Raw genomic sequence first — 25,987 nt, forward strand, 5'->3', positions numbered from 1 at the left:
GGTTCGGCCTTGGCACACAACGTGCGTGTCACGACAATCCACGCCCTAGGGTGAATAGGAGGAAAGCAGCGTCCGATGAGCTGTCGTTGCCGCGTGCGCGAGGAAGGAAGATGAGTGAACGATGGTCCAGAGTCTAGCGCTCTACAGATGAGGATGTCGCCCCCAGAAAAAGGGGAGAAGAGTTGGGGGTTTCTGGTGTCCATATTTTGCTTCGCTGCTTTTTCTGACGGGGAATCGTTTCCAATTGCAGTCTCGGGCCTACCAGGGGGTGAGGGGCTCAAGAGGCCCGAGAGGGCTTGAGAGCGCTGTGGATAAGAAGTGGGCGTACTTTAGGCCTCGGCACCGACGGTCGGCCCCTCATCGTCATCCTCTCCAACAGTCGCGGGACCCCGGATCCGATGGCCACAGTGGAGCCCAAGTCGCGGGGGTCAGGGTATCTCCAGGGTTTATATCCGTGTGTCCGTCGAAAGCGCCCCCTCTCCAGGCCTCCAACAAAACCTCATCCTCCTCAGGCGATGAGCAAATGGCATCGAGTGGAGCCAGTCACTAGAAAGGACCACCGTTGAAGTATGTGTCTGTCGATGCCGAGAGCCGAGATGGGAGGCGAGACGAGACGAGAGAGAGAGGTGGGGGGACGGATGAAGTCAGGCGTCTGACCACTTGAGAAGCGACTGGGCTCCCATCAGGGGCGCTATTGCTTTGAAATCCAGACGATAGATGGCTTGGCGGTGAGAGATCATCAGCACCTTCAGTGCGGAGTGGTAGGTGGTGGGGGATACCAGAGAGGGGGCCCCGAAGAAGCAAAGTGCAGACAGAGAGCTGTTGGAGTTGGCTAGCTAGCTGCATCAAAGGGCGCGGAAGCCATGCCCAGCAAACGGCGTGAGAACATGGCCTTGATGGTGCCATACCCACATGGTGCGAGCAACTCATGCACCCCGCAAAGAATGCAAGCGATGCACGCTGGGGAGAAGGGTGGATGGAGGGCGGTTCACGGAGAAGGACAAGGTCGAAGGGCTGGCTTCCACGACGGGACGGCGTCAGGGCCACCCGCCTGGAGTCACGTTTACCCGGATCCGGAACCTTAGCCCACCCGATCAATGACCACGAACCGGCCAGACCCACTTGCGAGCACATGGGGAAGGGAAAGAAATGATGGGCATCAATTGGGGAAATCCGTCACAGATGGTGGCTTATGCTTTGCGGCATGGGTCGAGCAAGAGCCCATTCATCGAGAATAGTCGCGTTACCATTCGATACATGGCGCGTCTTCTCTTCTGGATCTGTTCCATCGACGGTCCACCTCTCCTCTCTGATCCCTCGCCCAACTCGGTACCTGGGTCGGTACCTGGGTCGGTACCTGTGTCGACCTACCTGTTAGGGGGCCTTGCCTGTGCTAGCCCTGGAGAGTGATAGATCCCTGTCAACTGCGCCTCGGCATCTGGATACGGTGTCCCAACCCAAGACAACGTCGAGCGCAAAGTTCATCAGCATCATACACAACCTTTCATCGACCACCCGGTCCGCCCCATTGTCGAACGTTTGTTGCGCGGCCATGGTCACGGCGTGAAGGGCTCTCTTCACCACCAACCTCTCATCGTCTCTTTCTTTGCCAGTCATTACCACCATCCCCTGTCATCATGGCGGTGCCTTCGGGACTAACGCGCACTGAGACGCTCTCGCACCTCGCCATCTCAGGTGCCGCTCTCATCATCCTCGCCAACACCTTCACTGGCGAGGGCGAGCCCCTCATCGCGTCGCTGGCCCTGTCGACCCTCGCCTTTTCTCTCGCCTACTGCATGGTCCGCTGGCTGGGCCCCACCTTCGTGAAGGCCGGCTTCAAGGGAAAGGACCTCTCCAAAGCGCACCAGCCTCTCATTCCCGAATGCATGGGCGCTGTCTGCGCCGCCGTCTACCTCCTCGTCATTATTGTTTTCATCCCTTTCCCCTTTTACAAGGACATTGTCGCCGCGACCAGCGGTGGAGGCAACCGCGACGTCGTCCTGCACGTCGAACACGTTCAGCAGGGACGCTTCCTGCATCGCTTCCCGCATAGCAAGGTACGTACTTGCTCCTGAATCCCTGACAACCAGAGGCGACCTGTGATCTGTGATCTGGAGCCCATGAGTGCGCCTCGACTGACGCACAACGCAGCTGGCTAGTTATCTGTCCGCCATCATCTCGCTGCAGACCACCGCCCTGCTCGGCATCGGCGATGACCTCTTCGACATTCGCTGGCGCCACAAGTGGTGGATTCCCGGTCTGGCATCCATCCCCATCCTCGTCGTCTACTTTGTCGACTTTGGCGTCACCTCCATCGTCATCCCGATTCCCCTGCAGCCCTACCTCGGCGAGCTCTTCAACCTGGGGCCTCTCTACTACCTCTACATGGCCTGCGTCGCCATGTTCTGCCCCCAGTCCATCAACATGCTCGCCGGCATCAACGGCATCGAGGTGTCCCAGTGCCTCGTCGTCTCCCTGCTCCTCGCTCTCAACGACGCCCTCTACCTGCTGACCCCCTATCCCCACCCGGCCACCGACTCGCACCTTTTCTCTCTCTACCTGCTCCTCCCGTGGATCGGCGTCTCCGCCGCCCTCCTCTGCCACAACTGGTACCCCGCCCGTGTCTTCGTCGGCGACACCTACTGCTACTTCTCCGGCATGGTCTTCGCCACCGTCGGCATCCTCGGCCACTTCTCCAAGACGCTCGGCCTCCTGCTCGTGCCCCAGCTCGCCAACTTTCTCTACTCGACACCCCAGCTCTTCGGCCTCGTCCCCTGCCCACGCCACCGCCTGCCGCGCTTCGTCGCTCGCACCGGCCTCCTCGAGCCCAGCGTCACCCCCTGGCCGCGTGACGCCCAGCCCCACCCCCTCGTCGCCCGCGCCCTCCGCCTGCTCGCCCGCCTGCGCCTCCTCGCCCTGCGCGTCCGCGACGACGACCCGGCCTCCATCGAGACAACGAGCAACCTCACCCTCCTCAACCTCTGGCTCGTCTGGCGCGGGCCTCTGCGCGAGGACCGCCTCGCCTGGGAGGTCACCCTGCTGCAACTCGCCGTCGGCCTCTTCGGCCTCTTTGTCCGCCACCGCCTCGCCCTGCTCATCTTTAAGGAGGACAACTGGGTCTTCTCGACGACTGCCGTTTGAGAATGGCGAATGCGGATGCGCGCCATGTCGCCGGCCGGAGACACGATGAGGAGAAACAGATGTATTTTCCTTCGTCTTTGTATTTGGCTGGGCTGAGGCCCTTATTACTCCATAGCAGGGACATGCGTATTTGAACACGAAAGACTACGAGAGATATGCATGCGACAGGGGGGGGGAAAGGGAATAGATTTCATCTTCAGGTTGCTCGCTTGTCGTGCAAAGGCTGGGAGCCCCGTTGTACTGCTGCTGTATTGAAGATACCCCCAGACTAGAAAGTATAGAAAAATTCATCATGCTTGTAGTGATGTCGGCCAGAATGTCACAGCTACAGCATGAAAGTTGAAAAAACTACACACCTTCTCGATGTATGTCGTGCTACCCATCCTTACGTAGATGCCGCCACACCCTGTTGAACCATGAGCGACTCGACGACTCTTTTATCCGACTTTTCCTATGAGAAACAGACAAGCTTAATCACTTTGTGCAAGCCATCACGAGCTCGGTAGTCATGAAAGAGTGCGAAAAAAACGGCAGCCTTGGCCGCACATCATCCATTGAATCAATACCTCATCAGACCCTCTACCCGAGGCGCCTCGACGCGGGACGAGGCGTCCGACAAGCCGTCCCTGGAATAAACCATATAATACACACAAAGGACGTAACATTGCCGCCATTCCCGCAGGCCAAGCCAACAAAATAAATCAGAGAAGAGCTGTGTACAAGAAGCGCCTGTCGACCCCGACGGAGAGTTCCGCTTTGAGCGGCGCTCCCTGCCCTCCACATCCCCCGTGTGTGGAGTTTCCCGCACGCCAGTCTCGACCCTCCAGAAAAAGGGGGGGTTTTCCCACATTTCCCCCCTTGGCCGAGTACGCCCCGTTCCCGGCACACATGCCGTCCGTTCAACGCCGTAAGAAAATCAAAAAGAACCAACTATTTCCTGCCCCGACGCTTTTTCAACGAGTTGGAGATTCGTAGATGGTCATGTTGACATGGCATGTCGCACAGTCCATCTTCCTCTATTTATATTACAAGGGTGTATCGGTTGCGGTGAGCGTCGGACTGACACCGTTGACTCGAGCCGTCTCTGTCGCTTCGTTCGCCTTCGTCGTATCAACCGCGTCGACGATGCCATCGACGCCTGCCTTTGTCTCTTTCGTTGTGGGTGTCTTCGGTCCACCATCTGGTTTCGACGCAGCCTTGTTCAACCTGCTCTTTGTGTAGTCGCTAAGACTCAGCTTCTTCTTGACCGGGCTAGGATGTGTGATGCCATTGACAGCAGGAGGCATCAGAGCGCTCGACGGAGCACCAGTCGAGGTGGAAAGCAAGGGTGCTTGCGAGTCAGTGGCCACTTGAGGCGTCGTGACATTGGCCACGGCTGATGTGGCGTCACCAAAAGCAGGGACTGGAGGCAGATGGACGCGCAACTCCGGCGACTTGACCTCCACCGGACTGCTGACTCCATTGACCTCAGGCAGCTGCGCCGTTGTTGTCGTGGGAGAAATCGACGCCGCATCTGTTGGGGGCGCGTCTGTCATCGGAACATCCTCCAGGCTCTTCGCCTCCGGCGTTGGCGAAGGGGGCAAGTGCTCCGATTCCTTGGGCAAGGAGGGCGAGTCCGACGTCCTCCGGGGGTCCACTGGAGGGTCGATTTCCATTGCCGTTGGCGTTGTTGGCGCGGGGAGCGATGTCCGACGCTTGAACTGGTCGACCCCATCACAGCGCGCCCGATGGCGGTTGTTGAGCAGACGTTGTGACAAAGAGATGATCCGTCGTCGAGGCTTCGGTGTCGGCTCTGCTTCGCTGTACCACTCACCGGCGACTGGATCGGTTTGAACAGACGCGTCGCAATACTTGGGCCTGGGTGCGGTCGATGCCGGTCGTGAGTTCGAGGCGACAGAGTCCGTTCTGGAGGTGGGGCCTTTGAACGGGTTCTGCCATCCTGTAGAGTGGGCGCTCGCTGGAGATCCCGATTTGCTACGTGACGTTCCAGCATCGACATACCTACTCGTACCATTGGAGCCAGAAGTGCTTGATGTGAGCGCGTTCTTTGACTTTGGCGGTTTGGTGTTGGTGCCATCAGATGTCCTCTTCTTTTTGCGAGCAGGAGGTTGTTGCTCCATGCGTCGGAAAGAGTCTTCGACCATTTGTACCTTACGCTTTTCTCTCTCCGTAGGCTCCGTCAAGATGCCGGGTTGATCGAGAGACCCTTGACGCAAAGGCGTGCGGTCTCGGCTTGGCGGCTTGCTTCGCTCTGACGTTGATCGACCGTCTTGGTCGGGGTCGTCGTTGTGGCTTTCGCTAGCTGCCCTGCTATTTGCTGCGTGTCCTGTACTAGTGGGAGAGATGGTATGCACTTTCGGCTTTCGTGACTTCTTCTTGGGCAGCTGGTTTCGAGACTGTGACCTGGCTTGATAGTGGCGATGGAAGCGAGCAAAGGCGCAGTTGCTACCAAGATCGCATGCGCAACCGCCGAATTCGGACAGAACGCGGTGAAGCCAACCGGATGTCTGCTGGTACTCGGCTTCGTCCATGTCTGGCTCATCTCGACCATTGACTTCGTCGTCGCCGAGGCCGATGAGGTGCATCATTCGCGCCTTCTGCAACTTTGGCAGCCGGAAGTCCCACGGCAGTGTAATCTGTTCGTTTGCGGCAACGAAACGATCGCTGACGAGCCAGAAATGGTATTCGGAAGTATTGGAAAGGTAGGTATCGAGGACGGCATTGGGCTTGCAGCTCCGGCGGACGTAGCGGGCTTGCGACATTTCGTTTCGTGTGTCAATGCACAGAGGCAGCATGGGGTGGAAGAATACAAACGGAAGAGGCGAGGTCAACTCTTCCCACAAGTTGGTCGGATCAGCACAGTAGTCTTTTTGGAACAGGATTTGACCGCACAGCTCGATCAGCGGGACGTCCTTATCTATCGCCGCCGGAGTCGTGAGATACTTCCATCGCAAGACGGTGTCGGGTGCCAACGGTATTTGCTTGTCTTGGACGACGAGTTGCTGCTGTCCTTTGCTGATGTCCGGGGGCAGCTTTTGAAAGACGTCGTTGTAGGACTCACCCGTCTCTTGCCTCATCATGTCGGGTTCCCGAAGCCAGAGAGACATTGTGTTGGATATCGCCAGGCTTGAGAAGGAGTTGCTTGGCGTTCTTTGAGGGTCAGTCTCGGGCTCGTTCCGATACAGCGTGACGAAGCGATCGGAATAACCGTGGATCTCAAAGTCGGTGGGCAGCTCGGGAGGACTCGTCGCAGGACTCGGGGGCTGCCCATTCAATCGTACGTTGCCGTCGGACGGGCTTCGCTTGTTTGCTTGTGAGCTGACAGAATTGGAAGGGCGATGGGAGCCCTTGGCCTTTTTGGCTGGGTGGTTGAGGTCGCCGGGGCTTCCGTGTTTGCCATTTTCTTGACCCACGGAGAGACCGTTCAATTGTAGGTCTGTTGGCTTCGGCTTCTTCTTGTGGCTTTTCGAGGGGGGTCGCCGAGGCTTCTTGTCCTGAGCGTCTTCCTGCGTGGAGCCATTCTTGAGTCGTCGCGTGCGCTCAATGGCTTTTTGTCGATCGAGAGGACGCGGCTTGCAGTCGGCGCACGAGTGAGAAAAGTCCTCGCGAAGTGCCTCTTCCTTGCGGTTCGGGTAATAGCACTCAATGTGTTGCCATGTGTCACATGTCTCGCAGTATATCGTGTTTCCATCATCATCAGAAAAGTTGCAAATGCACTTGATCGTGTACGGCTCCTCCTCAACGGCCTCAACCTTGCGCGCCGGAGCGGGTTGAGGAACGGGGATGGCTGGAGGAACGACATGTGCCTGACTAGGAATCGCAATCTGCGTCGGCAACGGTTGCGGGTTTTCGGTCATACTCTAAGGAGGGCCTCGCGTTGGTATAATTGCGGTCGGGAGGGTTATGGACGAAGCTGGTTACTGTTGCGGTCTGGGGAGCATGACGACGCTTGCCCAGACGCGCGTGAATGGGTAACCGAGCTGTTGTTTCGGAGCAACGACACCAGACGCGGCGCTCATTCGGCAGCTACCACGAGGCTCTCGACAATTGTGGCCAGAGATTGTGAACTGCTCGCTCGGAAGAGGTAGAGTAGACGTGGTCGGAACCGGCGCTCACAGCAACGGGGAGGGGATGAAAGGTAACGGGCAACAGAGATTAGGTCGAGAGACGAGTCGCAGATGTAGGTGGTGATCGCAGAGTGTCGGATTCGCAAGTGACACGTTCCGGGTGAGGATTTGTTGTGGAAAATTCTTCGTGGTCGCGAAAAGGACAGTCGTCGAAGACACGACGAGAACGGGGAACCGCGAGAGGGGCGATCACGAATTACGTCGAGTACATGCGCCTGGGAAACAAAGACGGCAAGACTTGGTCGAATGGTCAAGTCCAGATGTTGGAAGCCGATCCGGAGACTGGGTTCGAGGTTCGTCGGGAAGAGGCAACGCGAGTTGGTAGAGGGCGTCGTGGTCGAAGGGGGGAGGATGGGTGGGAAAGAGATTGGAGAGAGGAGGAGAGGGGACAACACGAAGAGAAAGAATGGATGGGGCAGGAGACTGGGCGAGCGCACCGAGCAATGGATTGGGGGGGGGGGGGGCGTGTGGGTGTCTGGCGTGGAGCGTGGGCGAGAAGACCTGAGCAGCTGGTAGGTAGGCGGGTTGGCTTGGGCTCAGGCCTGGGAGTAGGGAGGCACAAGAGCGAGACGGCAAGCGAAAAGACCCAGTGATTACCTCGACCAGACGGCAGGTATCTGGAGGTAGGGGGTCTGCGCTGGAACGGGAGCAGAGCCCAGCACTGGCGGGTGCAGCGCCGCGGCAGCAGGAGCATCCTAGTGTGCAGCAAGCAGCGCGCAAGGCAGGACAACTGGAGGGATGAGCAAGGCAGCAAGCACCGGGAAGCACCAGGCAGCGCCCGGGGGCCATTGGGGGTGCGAGCTGCTACCCTCCCTCCCTCCATCCATCCATCCTCCTCTCCTGTCCGTCTTCCGCCTTCCGCTAGGAAAGGCAGACCAGGCGTGCGCAGGAGATGAATGGACGATAAAACTGGAGAAAGGAGGTACATGGTACCTGTACTTCGAGAAGCGTGAGGAGCTAGCCCGAAAAAAGCGGTGGACTCGCTGATTTGGTGGCGGGCTCGCACCAATCAGAGCAGCACTGGCATGACTGTTGACTGGCCTCAGGCCGACGTTTCAGGCTGCAAGCAGAGAGGGTGGGATTCGAGAACGGGGAACTGGACCCAAGTCATGGGAGCCGACCTGACACGAAATTTGCTCCCGCAGATGAGGGCCTCGAAGTAAGAATGCTGGGCGGCATCTGAGCTTTCTCTGGCGTCGTGATGTGGAAGAAGGGCTCCAGGATCAAAAGGAAGAGATTTGGGAGAGGGAGGTCAACGCCGGACTTCTCCTCGCTGTTGCTGTTGCTGTTGCTGTTGCTGCAACATGCTGCGTGGCATGCCAGGTCTGAAGCGACCATAAGATCCAGGTGATATACATGGTATGAGACGATGGCAAACGGAGGGGGAAAAGGAAGTTGGTGACTGTTGTGTAAGCGATGCGCGCGAGGGCAAAGACCGAAAGGGCTTTGAGAGGCTGGACTTGGGAGGGGAGGAGCGGGAATGGAGGGCATGAATTCATGCAGGATTTATCAACAACAGCGGTCTGCCGTAGAAACCGGCATCAGCCAAAAACCTGGCGACTTGCGGCAGAAGTGCAGGGTTGGGAGGGGTCCCTCGCAGGTGTACAGGACTCGGTGAGTGGTCAACCTCGAGAAGCTAAAGGTATGGCCTCTCATATGATTGGGTCATCAGTCGTCTATGTACCGCTACTTACTGCCACCAAGCGATGCGACACCAATTTCGAGTCATCAGGCTAGAGGCTTCCCAAGTCGCGGTACTTTTTAGTCTGCTCCACGGTTTCGAGATAGGATGTGGTCTTATTGGTCTGTACTACTAGACTGGCATTGAATTCTTACAAATCCCTGCCCGGCGGGCACTGGTCAGTGGCTGTCTCCACGAGATCGCCGTCTTTGACCTTTGACCCAGGCACCGACGGTGTTTACGTAGATCAGGTCGTATGCCAGTTCCTGGGCTGCTCCAGCAGGGGAATGGCTCATCGGAGGTGACGGTCTGCAGTGAGAGACGTTGAAGTTGAACGAGGCAACCCGAACAAATGAAATAGTCCGCCCAGAGATTGCCAGTACTTCGTGTTTACCTGTGCCTCGCCAGCATTGGAGGGCGCAAGATGCATCTGTTGACTGGTAGACACAGCCGCTTCCGACGTCCAACTTCTATCCGTCGGCACCGACATGGCTGACGTGGGTATCCATCTGTGTGTTACCGGATGGCTTGTCATACCTTTGTTGGAGCAAGCAGGACCTACATGATAGAGGCATGGCTGAACACAGTCAGGCTGTGGTGCCTTGAAGTGCATATCATACACAGTCTCAAGACGGCTTTTAGGGTTGAACAGAGTTTCATGATAGACTTTTGTCGCGCCCGCCATGTTTAAGCGCCCTGTCGGGACAGAAAGCAACATGATCGCCACTGTACTTGACGACTCCAGGGCGAGCTCCGGCAGTCCGCTTTCTTCAATCAAGGATACTCGTGTGACCATGCTCGAGTATTCCGAGAATAGTTTTAATCTATAACATAGATCATCGTTGATGCCGTAACCGGCGAGACATGAAAATGCTGGGAGGAATTGTCTTGGTCAAACGCGCGAGGCTGGGCTGTGGAGTGGAAATGGCAAGTACATGTAGCCAGGGTCGCAGGAGAAGCACTGCATTGTCTGAGGCGGGCTGGCAAATGTGATGCATCCAGCAACGGGAGGCAAGGGGAAGATAAGAAAGCGGGCGTGATAGTCAAGGCCGTTTAGATAGCATCACGTGGGGCTTCCTGGTCCGCTGGCTAAAGGCACCTTGGTGGCGGTGCAACGAATCATCGACCACTTGGTCGCCCCATGACGTGCTCACTGCCTGACGCCCGGGCCAGGTCTTCCTTGCAAGCCAACCAACTTGCAGCCTCCCTCGCCCGTGCCACTGGGCCTCCGCCTCCGCACCCAACCACCGGCTGAGTTGTGCGAGGTACCTCTTCAGTCATCAGCCGTCTCCAACTCAACAACATCCTTACGATATTGACGAACGCCCAAACCAAACGACTCCACGAGGCTGTACGAAGTAGAAACAATCACCGAACACTCAGAAATCTACGGACTTGAAGTTTACGCCATGCGTTTCACTTCCGCTATACTCGCTGTCCTCTCTGTTGGTCTTGTCCCGGCATCGGCCAGGTCCGTCCTCGTTGAGCGGGACCAGAGCATCATTACTGGCGATGATCGGAAGATTCCTGGCGACTCACCACTCGAGCTGTGCGATAAGGACCACGGGAAGGATATCGTTCACATCAAGAAGGTCGACCTCTCGCCCAACCCTCCCAAAGCGTACGTTTGCTACTCAGCCTCGCGAGGCATTCCTCATTATCGACGGGTGCTAACCAAGGGTGGACAGTGGCGAGGACCTTGTAATCACAGCCAGCGGAACAGTTGACGAAGATATTGAGGAAGGGGCCTACGTTCTGCTTCAGGTCAAGTACGGCCTCATTCGCCTTATCAGCACCAAGGCGGACTTCTGTGAGCAGGTTGGCGAGGTCGACCTGGAGTGCCCCATCAAGAAGGGCGACCTGGCCCTCACAAAGACTGTCAAATTGCCTGCTGAGATTCCTCCTGTAAGCATCATCCGCTCCAACAGCGCGGACATACCACTGACACCTGCCGCAGGGAAAGTACACTGTCTTCGCCGATCTTTACACCAAGGACGACGAGCCCATTACTTGCTTGACGGCCTCCGTTGCCTTCTCTCGTGGAAGCCTCCTTGGATTTGAGCTGTGAGGGTCGACTGGCAATGATTCCAGCTCAGATTCTAGTGATTAGTTGGCTGAGCGGGGCAGCACATGTTGTAAACCTCTTTTGCACATAAATCAGGTCGCGAACGTCGTTTTGTCGTTTTCTGTAGCATTGACGAAGTCCGAGCATGGGCACTCTTAACGTAGCAAAGCTGGCGCTCTTAGGCATTCATAGGATAGGTAAATTGTACTTGGCATCAACAGCCACTGCTCAAAGCCTCAAGAAGTCGTTGTGACCCCCACCGAGCCTCTGCTTCGTCAAGCATGACGCCGGCTTGTATGTGCTTCTCTCCTCTAGCCGTGACGCCATCCCGTGTATGCGTGATTTACTCGCCAAACAGCCTCCTAACCCTCCTCAGCACGCTGTCCTTTTCGGGATCGTAGGGGTGGTCTTTGCTGGGGATTTCGAGCACCGTAGGGAAGGCCGCCGTGTACGTGTCAATCCGATGCCTAATCTTGTCGGCAATCTATACAGAGGTCAGCGCCTTAATAGCGTATTGCGTTGCAGCCATCTCATCTACGCACATGCTGATTGATCAAAATGATACCAATATCCTTTCGCTCAGTTGTGAAGCTTTCGAATGCCTTCTCGATTGCAGAGGTCTCCGTCTTGCTGTCAACAACGAGGAAGTTCTTCGCCTGATCTGCACCAGTGTTGACGTGCTGGAATGACCGGTTAGATATGCGCACGTCGACTTCGAGGGAGGGGTTACAGCAAAACGTACCCCGATGCCTGCGAGGAGAAGGCCCGTGACAGAGTCCTAAGTATTGGGTTAGTGGACAGCACAGACAGACTGGTGCTTGAGCGCAATTCGTACCTCGTCGCCAATGACAGCTAGGAATTGCCTGTCTTTGTAATCGGCTTGCGACGCCATATTGAGGGTTTGCTCGTTGGTACGAGACCGAGCGAGGTTGTAGGTGGTGGTTGGCGTTGTCGTCCAACGTCAAGTGCCAGGAACAAGAGCAGACAGACTAGACGGACTCGTCGCCCAGTGGTGGGCTGGACAGCGACAGTCAGCGGATGAGAGCTCTGACCGCCCATAAGCCCAGGCAGCACCCCCTGGCACCCCACACTGCGTGGATGTGGTGCCTTTTGGCTGCTGGCTCCACCTGGACGTCACCCCAGGCTGCACCTTGGGCGGGACAAAGAAATTGAAGCTTCCAGTGTAAACAAAACGTCCGTTCTACACCTCGGAACCAGTCAGCCTCGCCTCCGTCCCGCTTCATCCACGGACGGATACTTGAATCGGTATCTCGTTCGATACGGTCCATGTGAAGCATATTTTGTATTGAAAAGGACAAAAAATGCCGCGCATGGTCAGGCGCAAGCCTTGGGCCGAAAGGGTCAAGGCGATGCTCAACCCCATGGACTTCCTCCTCTGGGTTTCCGAGGAGCTCGAGACAAGGGACTGGGAATCCAAGGCGCTGGGCACGAAACTCGGCTTGGCCTTCAATTTCATCTTCCTCATCGCTCGAGCTAACTGCGCGGCGTCTGAGGCTCATGATGATGTGTTCAGCGATGGGGTCAGCAGTCGTTTGACCAACTATATGGTACGCTCTGAACGTCTCCGTTCCTTGAAGAAACTTAGACTGACTTTGAACAGATCCGACCCCTCTCTTGGATCCTTGTTCTTTTATCGGGCGCCAACGCCTTCTACACAATGACACGTTCAAGACACTATCGACTCTTCGAGGTCAACGTCGAGCAAGCGCCTCAGACCCCTTCCGCCCACCGTGTCAAGGTTCAGTCTTCGCCAGTTGCTTCGTCGCCCCTCCGCTTCCTGTCCAACTTGATAGTCCCCGAAACAGCTGAATCGAGGGCGCACCCGGATAAGACGAGAGATGTATGGGAACTGGCCGTATGGGATCCTCTTCCCGTTTCTCTGCAGCTCTTCTCTCTGTTCAGTCCAGGCCACGTCCTCGTCTACATGTTGTTCCTGCCGCTCGAAAACCTCGACCCAAGACCGAGCGTCACCGTCTTCAATTGTTTGACATTGCAAGTCATTCTCAGCGTGCAGATGCTGCTTCTCCAGTCGCGCTTCTCTCAACAAATCAAGGATACAGCCATCATTCACAAGGAGGTCCTCCACGAATACGACACGAAATTTGTTCACCCTCGACTTCATCCTTTGGTTCGCGACGTGGGCACGCAAGCCTCGTTTGAGGAAGAAGACGAGGAGGATGGCGAAGGCGACTTTGTCGAACTGGGCACGCCGACAACCGTTATCAAGAAAGAGTTTCAGACCCACCCGAACCCGAACTACATGCGCCACGTTGATCCTGAGCACACGCCTGCTCGACCTCATCGCAATGTCCAACACAGCGCCGTGGCCTCACGGCTTTTCACCCCATCCAGTCAAGCAAGACGCTCTGGGTCATTTACGCCCGTACCAAGCACACGGTCTCCTTCCCGACAGAGCCTGCCAGCAGGCGTCTCCGCGGCCGCCACTCCCAGCGCCTCGACGACCACAGGAACGCAGTACGGTGGCAACCTCGGCGTCTTCTCACACACCAAATCACCTTTGAAGAAGGCCTCAAGCCTCTACGACCTCAGCACGGACTATGCGTCGCCGAGGAACTCGAGGGAAATGGCGGCGCTTGAACAGCGGAGAGCAAGCCCAGTCAAAGACAACCGGCGACTGACAACGGCCAACGACGGAGATGAAGCCCCGATCAACCCATTTGCTCAGACGCAAAAGAATCGGTTCAGTCAGGAACGTTATCCCAAGATGTGGGCACGTTAGGACGCAGGATTTATGTTGAAAGAAGTGGAAATGCGGGTACATAAGAGCATGGACGGCGTTGGGGTTAATCACTTTCAGTCAATTACACAAAATTCCTACCATCACTCTGCTTTTGCGTCCCACGCACTACGTTCTGCACATGCTACCGACCACCCCCGCCAGGGCTAGCGCCCAATATTTCTCCTGGTTTGTGTATGCCCATGTTGTCGTGGGGGCGCCCAGTATGGGGTGTCCATCGTTCTTGCCATCGCTGCAGCGAGTCACATGCCTGGTTCGCACTACGCGCCTAACAGGCCCTCGTTCAGTCTGCTCACTCTATAAATATGCTACCGGCGCGAGTCATCTCGCCGCTGCTGTCATCATCGTCATCATCATCATGGCAGCAGTGTTCGACAGGGTTAGGCGGATTCTCCCGAGCAATCGCCCTGAGAAAGGGGGCACACTGCGTGTGCCGACGCCCATCCCGAGAACCGCACACAGTTCAGACCAGTTGACGAGCTGGAACACCGCGAAGGAATTGCCGAGAATCCCATCGCCCCCAGCGCCCGTAACGGAGGCTCAGCGAAGAAAAGAGCAACGACGGCAGCTGCGCGAGAGCGGCGATTACCTCGGTGTTCAGGGCGTCAACCCGAGCACCGGCGAACTCGACACCATGACATCCTCAAGCGGCTCCCAGGCCAGCTACCTCGATGAAGAGCTGCGGCAGAAGCTGTTGGCCGTCAAGAGGCGCGGCTCGCGTGCCTTGGGCTTGACCCCGGATGATCACGCTTCCATACTACAGCGGGAGAGGCAGAAGCTACTGGACGCCGGCAGCAGCAGTGCGGACGTCCTGCGGGCGCGAAAGTCGGTGCGCTGGCGCCGAGATCCCGGTCAATGGTCGTCGGTGATCGAGCCCGACCTCAGTCCAATCAGTGGGTCACGTCAGGGGTCGACTACGGACCTGGAGCCAAAACTTCAGCCGTCTGGCGAGGTTCTGGAATCGCGGCGAGATGCCAATCATTCCTCGGATACCATCATACATACACCCGCGCGAAGACGGTCATCCATTTTCCCAGTCGATAACGTGCCGATACCCCAAGATATTCGTGCCAATAACTACAACGAATCCGAAGAGCGAGAGGGTTTGCGCGTCAGTTTTGTGGACACACATCCAACTGTCATTCCTTCAGACTTTCGAAGATCAAGACAGCGTTCGCTTCCTCTACAACTGTCGTCGCATGACTGTCCTCAACCCAGCCTGCAGAGTCCAGGGGAGGAGGAGCTGACGCCCGTGAGGGAAGCGATAAAAAGTGACTCTCGCGTATGTCTTCACACACATCACCACCACTACTGGCTTCGACAGGAGGAGGATGAGCTACCCTCCCGCGTGGACACCGAGTATATTGCAGAGCTCAAGGGACCGCTGCACCGCAACACTTACTCGCGGGACTATGTCAGCCCGTTCGCTGAGTGTCACGAATCGATGAAGTCTGGCGCTGTCTACGTCTCGACAGCCACGCAGACGGACGTGAAGGAGGTGGTTGAGAGAAAGCGCCGACATCGGGTGTCTTTCCGTAGATGATATGCTTAGGCTGTATAAATTGGAAAATAACTTTGGAAATTGTTACCTTTGTCGACAAACCCTCTTTGAGCTCTGTCTGTGTATGATGGCGAAAGGTTAAGCGCCACCAAACGATTAGCCTGCCGCAACCCTGAACTCCCCCAATGGAAATGCTTTGGGATGTCAGCGACTGCCTGTATCTGCTGTCCAACTTTCGGTCTCGGGCGCTGCCCGTTGCTCTTGCTAGCTACTGGTCCCATGTTTGTTGATACATCTGTGCGTCCCAGACAGCAAACGAGGACAACATATGCCTTCAATTCAAGTTGCCATGATTGGCCACTGCAAGCACAACGGAAGACCTTCAGACAGGATTTGAGCCCGGCTATCCCGTAGTGACATGGCCTTACTATCGCTGATTACCAAAACATTGGAGTCAGTGGTAGGCTGATTGGAGCAAGAGTGCTACTTGGCCTCAGCCTCTCGAGGGGAATTCGACCTATGATCTATGCATCGTAGAAAACGTAGCAGAAGAGTCCCCTATTTCCAACCTCATGAGTTTTTGATAGCGGCTAGCGGACAAGCAGAGCTCGTTCGGGGGGCCTCCACTTGAAGGCTGGTGGCTTGCAGGTGCGGGGCCGAACTGCTTCTTCAGGGGTAAAGCTCGAAGTAGCCTCATGAGCCAATTGCCTATGAATGAGACAGACGATGTTTGGGAAACTCGATAACTATTGAAGCTGCTGGATGGACACAAAAAAAAATAGACTTTGTGGTGATTCGGTCGTCAGTAACCAGATAGAGTCAAAGGGAAATCTCTATAACGAATGCCGTGAGACCGTGCTGATATGCTGGATGCTGCCGTGAGACGAAAGCCAGCCAGGTACCGGGGCACAGTGCCGGACAATGGCCTCATCGCCTCGATGATCATAGTCTCCCACACACGCGTGAAGTCAATACCGAATGGGACCCAGTCGCGATTGCACAAGACGTGGCTGCTGTTCCGAGACCGGCCAGCTGGTTGAAGGCTGCCAGACGTCAGCACGGCGCGGCACGAGGGACAGGGGGGGTGGGTGAGCTACCCCGGAACTGAGCTGACCTCTCCACAAGCCTGTACGGCACCTCTTGGCAGATAAGGCGGGCGGGCAGGTCGAGGGAGTCGCATCAGTCCAGTTAGCTTCTCGGCCGAGTCGATGGGCGCGATGATCTGCAGCCAGACAGATGGACACATTGTGCAGCTGGCTGGCACACCCCATGGTCAGCTCCTAGCTCCCAGCTACCTGGGCTGGCGCGTACTCCTCGTCTTCCGCCTCGCAACCTGAATACGTATCCCTTTACTGGCTGTCCCTGCAAAGCAGGGGCGGCGAGCGCCGATGTGGTATTATGACTCAACAAACCTAGCTGTGGATGCCGTGCCCAAGCCCTCTGGTGGTGTTGCTGTCCCACTTGTTTCCAAGGCCAATATCCCAACGGGCAAGTCATTTTGTCACAGTTGTTAGGCCTGGGCAAATTCAAAGTGAGGCCCAGGCCGATCGGGGTGGGACCAGCGGAGCGGTAGGGAGCCGGGGCTCCGACGCCGGAGACGGCGCCGATGAGAGATTCACACTATTGTACATCGTCGAGTCGGATGACCCTTCCGTGTCCGTCTGCATGACCCCCCCTCCAGATAAGTACCTGCCTCACTGTCCCCCTTCTCGCCCTCTGCTCTCAAACGACACGGGCGACGATATCTACCGAATGCTACGCTGCATGGTGCGAACGCAGGTGATGATGGATCAGCAGGTTTTCATTCGCTGCTCGTCACGATACACGACGACGGTGGAGCTGCAGTAAACAACTAATTGGTACCTTTGCAGGACCCTGGCAGCTCTGGCTGCAAACCGGACGCCCCATGTTGAGCCCGAAGACCGGATCTGCATCTCGACAATGTATGATGAGTGAGGCGCAGGCTTCAGAATAGTTGCCGCCGCTAGGCGGTGACCGAGGTGAGGGAATCCGCCGGGGGGGCGAGCCCCGCAGTGGGCGCGCAAGGCCAATTAGCGGCAGTGATTTGCAAATCCGGCCAGTACCCCGCGTTCCGATCGCGGAGCGCCCTTGCTCGAAACCATCGACTCCGAGCATCGGACTCCTCGTCGACGAGGGCTTCCTCACCAACGGAATTTGTCTCGATGTCATGGGCAATGGAGGGGCCGGATCCATTTGGGGGGCCTGAGGGACGGGGATTTTGCATTTTGTGCCTGCCTTTTTCAGGAACGATTTGTGACTGCAGATCCAGCTGGAACAGGCGACATCGTCCCAGACACCCCGAAGCACCTCATTCATTCCTCGCCCCAAAATAGCTCCAGCACTTGACTGCCCTCACTCAGTGCTACTACATAACAGGCATTCCCCCCGCGCTTGCACCAGTCGGGCAATATATTCCATCCAAAGCTTCCTCCCATCCATTTCGCTTTCCCTCCTCTTCCGCTTGCCGATTGTCCCCTTTCCTCCTCTCCCACCATTCTTCCCCTCCCTTCCCTCTTTCCCTTTTTCATCAACCAAACACCCCTCCTCCTAGTCACACCCAGACCTGGACATTCGGTCCCGCTACCACCTCCTCTCTCAATCATCGGTCAGAGCTTCATTCATCAATTGCAAAAACAAAAACCCCTATCCATATTTCCTCGAGGACGATTCCTCCCAAACAACAAACATGCCCGTCGCCGAAGGTTCACCGCAAACCCTCTACGACAAGGTCCTCCAGGCCCACGTTGTGGACGAGAAGCTGGACGGCACCCTCCTCCTCTACATTGGTACGTTCTTCCGCCTTGCCCTCCTCATGGGCTCGTTTCCATCCTTTGATGCGCTTTCGACTGACGCACTTTACCAGATCGCCACCTCGTTCACGAAGTCACCTCACCCGTAAGCCCACCCCTGGCTGCGAAATCGTCAACCCCGATGACGTCGTGTCGCCCAGACCCACTAACCCTATGCCGCAGCAAGCCTTCGAGGGCCTGAAAAACGCTGGCCGCCAAGTCCGACGACCCGATTGCACTCTTGCGACCACTGACCACGTAAGTCGGCATCCTGCTGCGCTGGCGCTGCGGCTCCGTCGGAGAATTTCGAGGCACTAACAAACCGGCTTGGCAGAATGTCCCCACGACGTCCCGCGCGTCCATGAAGGATATCGGTTCCTTCATCGACGAGGATGACTCCAGACTCCAGTGCATGACTCTCGAGGAGAATGTCAAGGACTTCGGCCTCACCTATTTTGGTCTCGGCGACAAGCGCCAGGGTATCGTTCACGTCATCGGCCCTGAGCAGGGCTTCACCCTTCCCGGTACCACCGTCGTCTGCGGCGACAGCCACACTTCCACCCATGGCGCTTTCGGCGCTCTCGCCTTTGGCATCGGCACCAGCGAGGTCGAGCACGTTCTGGCCACCCAGTGCCTCATCACAAGGCGGAGTAAGAACATGCGCATTCAGGTTGATGGCGAGCTGGCCCCTGGCGTCAGCTCAAAGGACGTCGTCCTGCACGCCATCGGCATGATTGGAACTGCTGGCGGCAACGGTGCCGTCATTGAGTTCTGCGGCTCCGTCATCCGCAGCCTGAGCATGGAGGCGAGGATGTCCATCTGCAACATGTCCATCGAGGGTGGTGCGCGAGCCGGCATGGTCGCCCCCGACGAGATCACGTTTGAGTACCTCAAGGGCCGCCCCCTGGCCCCCAAGGTTGGATCGGAGGAATGGGAACGCGCCACGACGTACTGGAAGTCGCTTCAGTCGGATGCTGGCGCCGTTTACGACATTGACGTATTCATTGACGCCAAGGACATCATTCCTACCGTCACCTGGGGCACCAGCCCTGAGGATGTCATTCCCATCACTGGCACCGTCCCCGACCCCGAGACGTTTGCGACTGAGGCAAAGAAGGCTGGCGGCCGCAGAAAGCTCGCGTACATGGGACTCGTCGCGGGTACGCCCATGGATCAGATTGTTGTCGACAAGGTCTTCATTGGCTCGTGCACAAACTCGCGCATCGAGGATCTGCGCGCCGCCGCACATGTCGTCAAGGGCAAGAAGATTGCGGCCAACATTAAGCGCGCCATGATTGTTCCTGGCTCCGGTCTCGTCAAGGACCAAGCCGAGGCCGAGGGCCTGGACAAGATTTTCACCGACGCTGGTTTCGAGTGGAGAGAGGCTGGTTGCTCCATGTGCCTCGGCATGAACCCCGATATTCTGTCGCCTCAGGAGCGCTGTGCCAGTACCTCGAACAGGAACTTTGAGGGTCGCCAGGGTGCCGGTGGCAGGACGCATCTGATGTCCCCCGTCATGGCCGCTGCTGCCGCCATTGTCGGCACCCTCACCGACGTGAGGAAACTGTCTGAATACAAGACCAGCCCCCATGTCCAGGCCGCCATCGCGCCTGTTGCTAAGCCCCACGTCGACGAGCGCGTTGAGGAGAGTGCCGCAGAGAGGGACCTAATCGGCGACCAGCCCGAAGACAGCCAACCTCACGTCAACTCGTCTGTGTCTTCCAGCTCCGCAGGTCTCCCCAAGTTCACCACCCTCAAGGGTATCGCCGCGCCTCTGGATATGACCAACGTCGACACTGACGCCATCATCCCCAAGCAGTTCCTCAAGACAATCAAGCGTACCGGTCTCGGATCTGCTCTGTTTCACGAGCTGCGATTCAACGGTGACGGTTCTGAGAACCCCGCCTTTGTTCTGAACCAGGACCCCTACCGCCAGGCCAAAATCCTTGTTGTCACCGGTCCCAACTTTGGATGCGGTAGCTCTCGTGAGCACGCCCCCTGGGCCCTGCTCGACTTTGGCATCAAGACCATCATTGCGCCGTCGTACAGTGACATCTTCTTCAACAACACGTTCAAGAACGGCATGCTGCCCATCATCGTGTCCAACAAGGACGATCTGGAAGCCATTGCCGCCGAAGCCCGCGCCGGCCGGGACGTCGAGATCGACCTCCCCAACCAGCTAATCAAGAACGCGACTGGCTCTACGATCTGCAGCTTCGATGTCGAGGAGTTCAGGAAACACTGCCTCGTCAATGGCCTTGATGACATTGGCTTGACGATGCAGATGGACGACAAGATCAGCGAGTACGAGAGGAGAATGTCCAAGCAGACTCCGTGGTTGGACGGCACTGCCTATCTCAAGAGAAAGGGCAGGAGTAACCAGCTTGCGGCGAAGCCAGTCCCAGTTCCCAAGACCAACCGTGGCGAGACGAAGACGGAGCCCCTCGAGTGGTAGGCTGGCGTGGTGTGCAGGGGAACGAAACTTATCGTTATGGGACGAATTTTATTGCTATTTACGACGGTGTGATGGCACCAGGCGCATTATTATCGCGGGAGATTTATGACCTGGTCGATCCCTATTCAGGGCGACCCAGGTTTGGATATCACAGTCGTCCTTAATCTGGACAACTACGACTTGGAAAAAAGTAGGGGGCCACTGCGGCCATTCATAGCAAAGATATCATTTTCGCAAGACTTGTCAAGTACGCTTTTCTCGCCCACTCCTTGTAGTGCCATGTGATGCAACCTGAACCGCATCAATCCCGTAAGATGCCCACGTGGACCACGAACCCGGACCCGACGGCCAGTCCTTCGCCTACAACTTGATCTGGCACCCGCCAAACGCGGAACCGCCGATGGAAAGCCTTCAGCCACGCCTCGAACACCTCGGGCGACCGCAGCTGCTGCGCAACAATACAGAGCGCAGGTTCCCCTGATGTCGCGTCCTCATCCCTCCTCCGCAAAAGACACGCGTCGACAGACGTCTGCACGAGCGGCTCGACAAGCGCATCGTTGTAGATGCAGTCACACGCGACGACGAGGTCAAAGCTCCTCACGTCGTCGCTCCGCGTCAGCGCCGGCGTCACCTCGTCGAGTTCCCAGTCGAGCGGCTCGAAGAAGACGTCGTGCCCCGTCGGCGCCGGCGCCGGCTGCAGTGAAGAAGCCGAAGCCCGCCCCTTGGCACCGCGTCGCGCCGGTGCCGGCGCCCTCGCCCTCTCGTTGGCGTCGAGGTTCCGCTGCACGAGGCGCGCCACGTACGGCTGGTCCGTCAGCACGTAGCGGCCCACGCGGGGCCCGCAGGCGAGGCCCGTCAGGGCGCTGATGCCGCAGCCGAGCTCGAGGACCGCGGTGTCGCTGCTGCTGCTGCTCGCCGCGCCCGTCGGTGCCGGCGGCAGAAACGGACAGCCCGGGGACGACAGGAAGGCGGCGAACAGCGGGGTGATCTTCCAGAGGACGGCGCCCGTCGTGCCGCCTGCGCGCGAGGAGGCGAGGAGGGTCGGCGACTGGTGGATCGTGAAGTCGCGGTTCGGGGGCAGCGTGATGTCCAGCTCCGCGGCGCGGGGGTCGATGAAGCCCAGGTTCGCCGAGGGGATGGGGGCGGAGAAGAGGGCAAAGGTTTCTGTGCATTTTTTCTGTCTTTAGCACAAGTCCGGAACAAGGCTTCATGTTCATGGTCGTGGGCAATTTGCGGTTGCTTCTCGTGTTACCTTCTTCGGGGTCGAGGACTTCGTCCTCAAACGATTCAAGGAGCTCCAGCACCCTCATTTTGCTGTATCTTCAAGTGCGCGTGGGCGAATGGATGAACGGCCGGTCAAGTCTAGTAACACTGCGTTTAGTATTGACACCCAAAGGCCGCATAACCGGTGAGTTGGTTATATATTCCTTTAAAATGGAACAAGACACCCACACACAGTCCAAATGAAGGTCGAGGTGACCCGAGTTTTCCACAGCAATACAGTGTTATTTGGTAACAATTGATCACTGTGCCCGAACCACTGTCAAGCCATTCCCTCCCCGTACTATTTGTTCCATCCAATTCATTCCTGCTTCAAAGCAGATCTATCATGCTCAGTCCTTTGAACTAGCTGTGCGCCGATGCACCCCATATCTACGCTAATAATGCCATGCCTAAATCAGTCATTACGTTCCATCATTCAGTTTACCATGTGTCTGGTCCAAAATGCGCGCCCTCGGGCAGCGTCTTGTAAGGGCACGCCTGCCAGTCGCAGCCCTGCTTGTAAACCTCTGTTCCCCACCAGCTGAAGCCCTTCATCAGGCCCGGGTACACAAAGCCAAAGAAGACAATCACGATACCGAATGCCAATCCTGAGTCGAGCGCCGCGCTCATTGTCATGGTGTACTTGGCCCACCACGCGCTCGCGCGGCGTTTGATGTGGTAGTTGAAGACGTAGCACACCAGCACCCACACCGAGAAATTGAGTCCTGTGGCCGGTGGAATCCAGGACATCGTGCCGAACACCAGCGGCAGGTTGATTTTTCGCACAATGCTGTTCTTCTTGTTGCGACTGTATAGCCAGAGCGGGATTGGCAGAACGGCCCCCAACAGGAAGAACCAGACAAGGCCCCTGTAGGTCGCGTTGGGTCCGAAGAACTCGCCGGGCCCGACAACGCCCCATAGGATTGAGCCGTTGAAGTGAACACGAGCGAACGGGCAGGTGAATCCATTGACCGCATCCTTGGTGCAAATGCCGGGAACGTTGGCGAACATCCAATTGAGCACAAAGATCTGTGTGATCGACGAGACCACGGTCGCCGCCATCTGAACGGAGAACATGATGCGAGGAGGGATCTTCATATAGTGGCCGAGTTTGAGGTCCGAGGCAAACTTGATGCCCTGCGCTGAGGAGATGTAGCCGTATGTCACAAACACCATGTTCGCAATAGGTCGTCCGGGGAAGACAGCACCGCAGATCAGCTGGCAAATGAGATAAATGCTGCTATGCTGGTTCGTCACTGCCATGATGATGCCGTTGGGAATAAAGAAGACAGCACAGACGCCCAATGCAAGTAGCAATCCATACCATGGCAGGTGAATCGGGTAGCTGCAAGCAAAGTTAGTGGAATGAATCCGCTGCATGACGTTGTACGTACTATTCAACAACAAATATTCCTATCGCCAACATGGAAACGAATGTCATAAGGTACCACGAAATGGGGGCATCTTTGTACCGTCTCATCAGTCGGCTGTGCACATCCTCCTTGAAGAGATGGCTGTCTGAATTTGTGGATGCCCTTGACAGGCCCGGCGTTGCTGGGCTGTCTGGTGCGGCAAAATCGGGTTCGTTTGAAACAGGCTGGTAGGTTGGTTTGCCATCCTCCCGCGCCTCCTGCCAAGATGTCTTCCAAGTCTCCCACATGTCTTTTCCATGCCAGCAGGCCGTATGCGTGAGCAACGCAGCTAGACCTGCGAATTGCACTCCATAACTCAGCACGTAGGTGATGGGCAGGAAGACACGGCTGTAGTTCGTGTAGGCCTCCTTGTCGAAGAGAAACTCGTCAGTCAGGATGCGGCTGACGTTGTAGACGTTTCCGGTGTTGTCGAATACAGCTGACGACAAGATTGGCATGTAAGAAGAGTAGAACATGTTTCCGTAGTAAGCAATCGGCGCGACGAACCACATGACGACGAACATGCCGCCAATGACATTCATTGCCGCCCAAAATGGTACCAAGAGCGGAGAGCCAATGTAAGAGATCTGCGCCCAATCGAAAGTCAGGGGAAAGAGGCCAAGTCCAGACGACACCCCGAACAGGTTTGCAATGACGACGTTCTTCGGTGCAAACCAGGTGATGACGTTGAAGTAGCTGAGACACGGCATGAGGAGTCCCGGCAGGAAATAGAAGACGAAGGCTCCCGTCCACACAATGTAGAAGAATTTCCATCGGGACATGCGCCAGCCATTGGCCGGTTTGTTCTCCTCCTTATGGAGAGTGCCAAACATCGCAGCAGACATGAGCGTGCCGGGCCAAATCATGCCGCCAGGACGAACCAGAAAGCGGCGCGTAATGCCTGCAAAGGCGTAGCCCAGAATCTGGGTCGACAGGATGAGCAACAGCTGATACGGAATGGTAGCCTCCTGGTTATAGAATCTCGATTGCTCAACGATGACGTCTGTTGCGAAGGCGAAACCAAAGGAGACGTTGCTACTCACGTAGACACACGTGTGCTCCTTTTCGTTCCATCTTCCCTGGGCCAGCCAGAGGCGGAAGCGACTCCATCGTGTTCGCCTTTCGGGGTGGTCGTCCAAGATGTGGTCGAGAACGCCATCCTCGAAGACTTCACGGGGGTCGGCGGGAGACTTGAGCATGTAATCCCACATGAGACCAAGAGGGTGTACTAGTAACAGGGCAATCACAGGTGTAATCGAGACGCTCGGGTATCGTAGCGAGAAGAAGAGGTTTGTTGAAGAGCCGAGGACGGAAAACAGTGTAGAAAGAATCCACATCCTTGGGGTGTTGATTGACAGCGTCGTGTTGTCTACGGGAGAGACAGAAGCGCGAACGGCATCATACGGCGAATCATCGACGGGCTCTGGACTGTGTTCGCTCCCCGAGTCATCAACACGGTAGTCGTCGTCGTCGTCATCCTCGTTGTTCTCGGAGGCTTTCACCTTGTCACGCAGCACATGGCTCGGCAGACTCGACTGCGCGAGTCCAAACCGTCCGTCAGGACCAGTAGCCAGTATGGCGCCGTCGACATCCTCTGCCAGGCGTGAAGGTTTCCTCGTGAGCGTAGACTGCCGGGAACCGTCTCGCGAGACGGTACGCAGGAGTACGTTCGACTCGCTGCCCGTGGGCGAAACGTTGCCGCTCGTGGGTTGTGAGACGGAGCCGTAGGAGACATTTCTTCCTGTCGAGAGCAGATGGGGGGGCTTGGGAGCCATCGCGCCGTCGTTCAGTTGGGCGGGAGGGGTGTGTGGACGTGAGGTATCGATGCCTTCCCCACCATGTTCGGAGGCAAAGTCGTGGTATGAGGACGTCGCAACGTCGGTCTTGTTCTCTCGGGCAGTACGCGTGCCGGCGCTCGCTGTCGAAGGTTCGGTTCGGAGACGTTGGCGCAGAGGTTCGAGGCGCAGGGGAAGAGGTTCGCCAGGCTCGGAGGGCTGTAGAAGGGGGGTTCCGAGCTCGCTTAGGGGATGTTGGTATGGGGAATTCGAAGCAGACGGATTCCTATCACCCAACATGGCCTTGGCTAGAAGTGTCCAAGTGGGTGGAAGAGGGTCTTTGTAGCTCGGAGGAAGCACAGGGGGGGGGGGAGGCACAGGGCCAGCTCACGACCACCAACGGGACGGGAGGTGCAGATCCAAACGGTGCCGTGACAGCCCAGGCAGGCGCGGGTGGGGGTCGGCGCTCCTCGTCTCTCCTTCTTCTTCCGCAGACGGTGCTTCCCGTGCCTGATGGATGGATCAGCACGACTGAGAAGTGGACGTGGGCAGGAACATGGGATGGGTACGCGAGGGGCGCAAGGGGCGTCAGCAGCTGGGTCAGGTGCAAGGGCAGTGACGAACGGTCAAACTTGGAACACGCGCCTGCCCAAGTTGAGTGGTGTGGTTGTGTGGATGTAGTGGATGTGGTGGATGTAGTGGATGTGGTGGATGTAGTGGACGTTTGGGAGGGATGCGTAGGCAGGGGCGGCACGCAGTCCGCAGTGTGCAGCAGGCAGGTGCATTGGTGTGGTGCAGCGCAACAGAAGCAGCGCAGGCGCAGTCGGTGTGGATTCCGTCCCTTCTGTTTGGTGGGGGGGCCAGGGAGGAAGGCACGAAGGCTTGGGCACTTGCGACTGATGAGGTCAGCTCGCGGCTTGGGGCGGCCTGGGCGGGTACGAGGCTGCCAGGCCCACCAGTCACAGATTCGCGCCCCGA

The 25,987-nt window shown here is 57.1% G+C and overlaps 9 protein-coding genes across 9 annotated transcripts; 5 read left to right on the forward strand and 4 right to left on the reverse strand.

The window, feature by feature from the left end:
- Nucleotides 1–1,637: 1,637 nt before the first annotated feature.
- ALG7 (tunicamycin resistance protein) lies at nt 1,638–3,141 on the forward strand (the record flags this gene model as incomplete). Its single annotated transcript, XM_028640354.1, has 2 exons — nt 1,638–2,057; nt 2,152–3,141. 2 exons carry the CDS (start codon nt 1,638–1,640, stop codon nt 3,139–3,141), a joined length of 1,410 nt encoding a protein of 469 aa, XP_028495466.1.
- A 1,025-nt stretch (nt 3,142–4,166) lies between these two features.
- Nucleotides 4,167–6,998, reverse strand: MLL5 (myeloid lymphoid or mixed-lineage leukemia 5 (trithorax, ); the record flags this gene model as incomplete). Its single annotated transcript, XM_028640355.1, has 1 exon — nt 4,167–6,998. The coding sequence occupies one exon, from the start codon at nt 6,996–6,998 to the stop codon at nt 4,167–4,169; it is 2,832 nt and encodes a 943-aa protein (XP_028495467.1).
- Nucleotides 6,999–10,358: 3,360 nt separating this feature from the next.
- Nucleotides 10,359–11,017, forward strand: NPC2 (Phosphatidylglycerol/phosphatidylinositol transfer protein; the record flags this gene model as incomplete). Its single annotated transcript, XM_028640356.1, has 3 exons — nt 10,359–10,570; nt 10,638–10,854; nt 10,907–11,017. 3 exons carry the CDS (start codon nt 10,359–10,361, stop codon nt 11,015–11,017), a joined length of 540 nt encoding a protein of 179 aa, XP_028495468.1.
- Nucleotides 11,018–11,357: 340 nt separating this feature from the next.
- VMA7 (H(+)-transporting V1 sector ATPase subunit F) lies at nt 11,358–11,906 on the reverse strand (the record flags this gene model as incomplete). Its single annotated transcript, XM_028640357.1, has 4 exons — nt 11,358–11,498; nt 11,557–11,694; nt 11,757–11,792; nt 11,850–11,906. The coding sequence occupies 4 exons, from the start codon at nt 11,904–11,906 to the stop codon at nt 11,358–11,360; spliced, it is 372 nt and encodes a 123-aa protein (XP_028495469.1).
- A 430-nt stretch (nt 11,907–12,336) lies between these two features.
- Nucleotides 12,337–13,775, forward strand: D7B24_006219 (uncharacterized protein; the record flags this gene model as incomplete). The annotated part of the gene is made up of 2 exons (XM_028640358.1): nt 12,337–12,582; nt 12,636–13,775. The coding sequence occupies 2 exons, from the start codon at nt 12,337–12,339 to the stop codon at nt 13,773–13,775; spliced, it is 1,386 nt and encodes a 461-aa protein (XP_028495470.1).
- Nucleotides 13,776–14,151: 376 nt separating this feature from the next.
- Nucleotides 14,152–15,336, forward strand: D7B24_006220 (uncharacterized protein; the record flags this gene model as incomplete). Its single annotated transcript, XM_028640359.1, has 1 exon — nt 14,152–15,336. The coding sequence occupies one exon, from the start codon at nt 14,152–14,154 to the stop codon at nt 15,334–15,336; it is 1,185 nt and encodes a 394-aa protein (XP_028495471.1).
- Nucleotides 15,337–18,001: 2,665 nt separating this feature from the next.
- On the forward strand, nt 18,002–20,559 carry LEU1 (3-isopropylmalate dehydratase; the record flags this gene model as incomplete). Its single annotated transcript, XM_028640360.1, has 4 exons — nt 18,002–18,101; nt 18,179–18,210; nt 18,288–18,362; nt 18,439–20,559. 4 exons carry the CDS (start codon nt 18,002–18,004, stop codon nt 20,557–20,559), a joined length of 2,328 nt encoding a protein of 775 aa, XP_028495472.1.
- A 301-nt stretch (nt 20,560–20,860) lies between these two features.
- RKM5 (Ribosomal protein lysine methyltransferase) lies at nt 20,861–21,869 on the reverse strand (the record flags this gene model as incomplete). The annotated part of the gene is made up of 2 exons (XM_028640361.1): nt 20,861–21,723; nt 21,812–21,869. 2 exons carry the CDS (start codon nt 21,867–21,869, stop codon nt 20,861–20,863), a joined length of 921 nt encoding a protein of 306 aa, XP_028495473.1.
- A 394-nt stretch (nt 21,870–22,263) lies between these two features.
- On the reverse strand, nt 22,264–25,009 carry D7B24_006223 (uncharacterized protein; the record flags this gene model as incomplete). Its single annotated transcript, XM_028640362.1, has 2 exons — nt 22,264–23,167; nt 23,295–25,009. The coding sequence occupies 2 exons, from the start codon at nt 25,007–25,009 to the stop codon at nt 22,264–22,266; spliced, it is 2,619 nt and encodes an 872-aa protein (XP_028495474.1).
- Nucleotides 25,010–25,987: the final 978 nt, after the last annotated feature.

The sequence above is a fragment of the Verticillium nonalfalfae genome, assembly GCF_003724135.2.
Source record: "Verticillium nonalfalfae strain VnAa140/NRRL 66861 chromosome Unknown scaffold_42, whole genome shotgun sequence".
Lineage (NCBI taxonomy): Eukaryota > Fungi > Ascomycota > Sordariomycetes > Glomerellales > Plectosphaerellaceae > Verticillium > Verticillium nonalfalfae.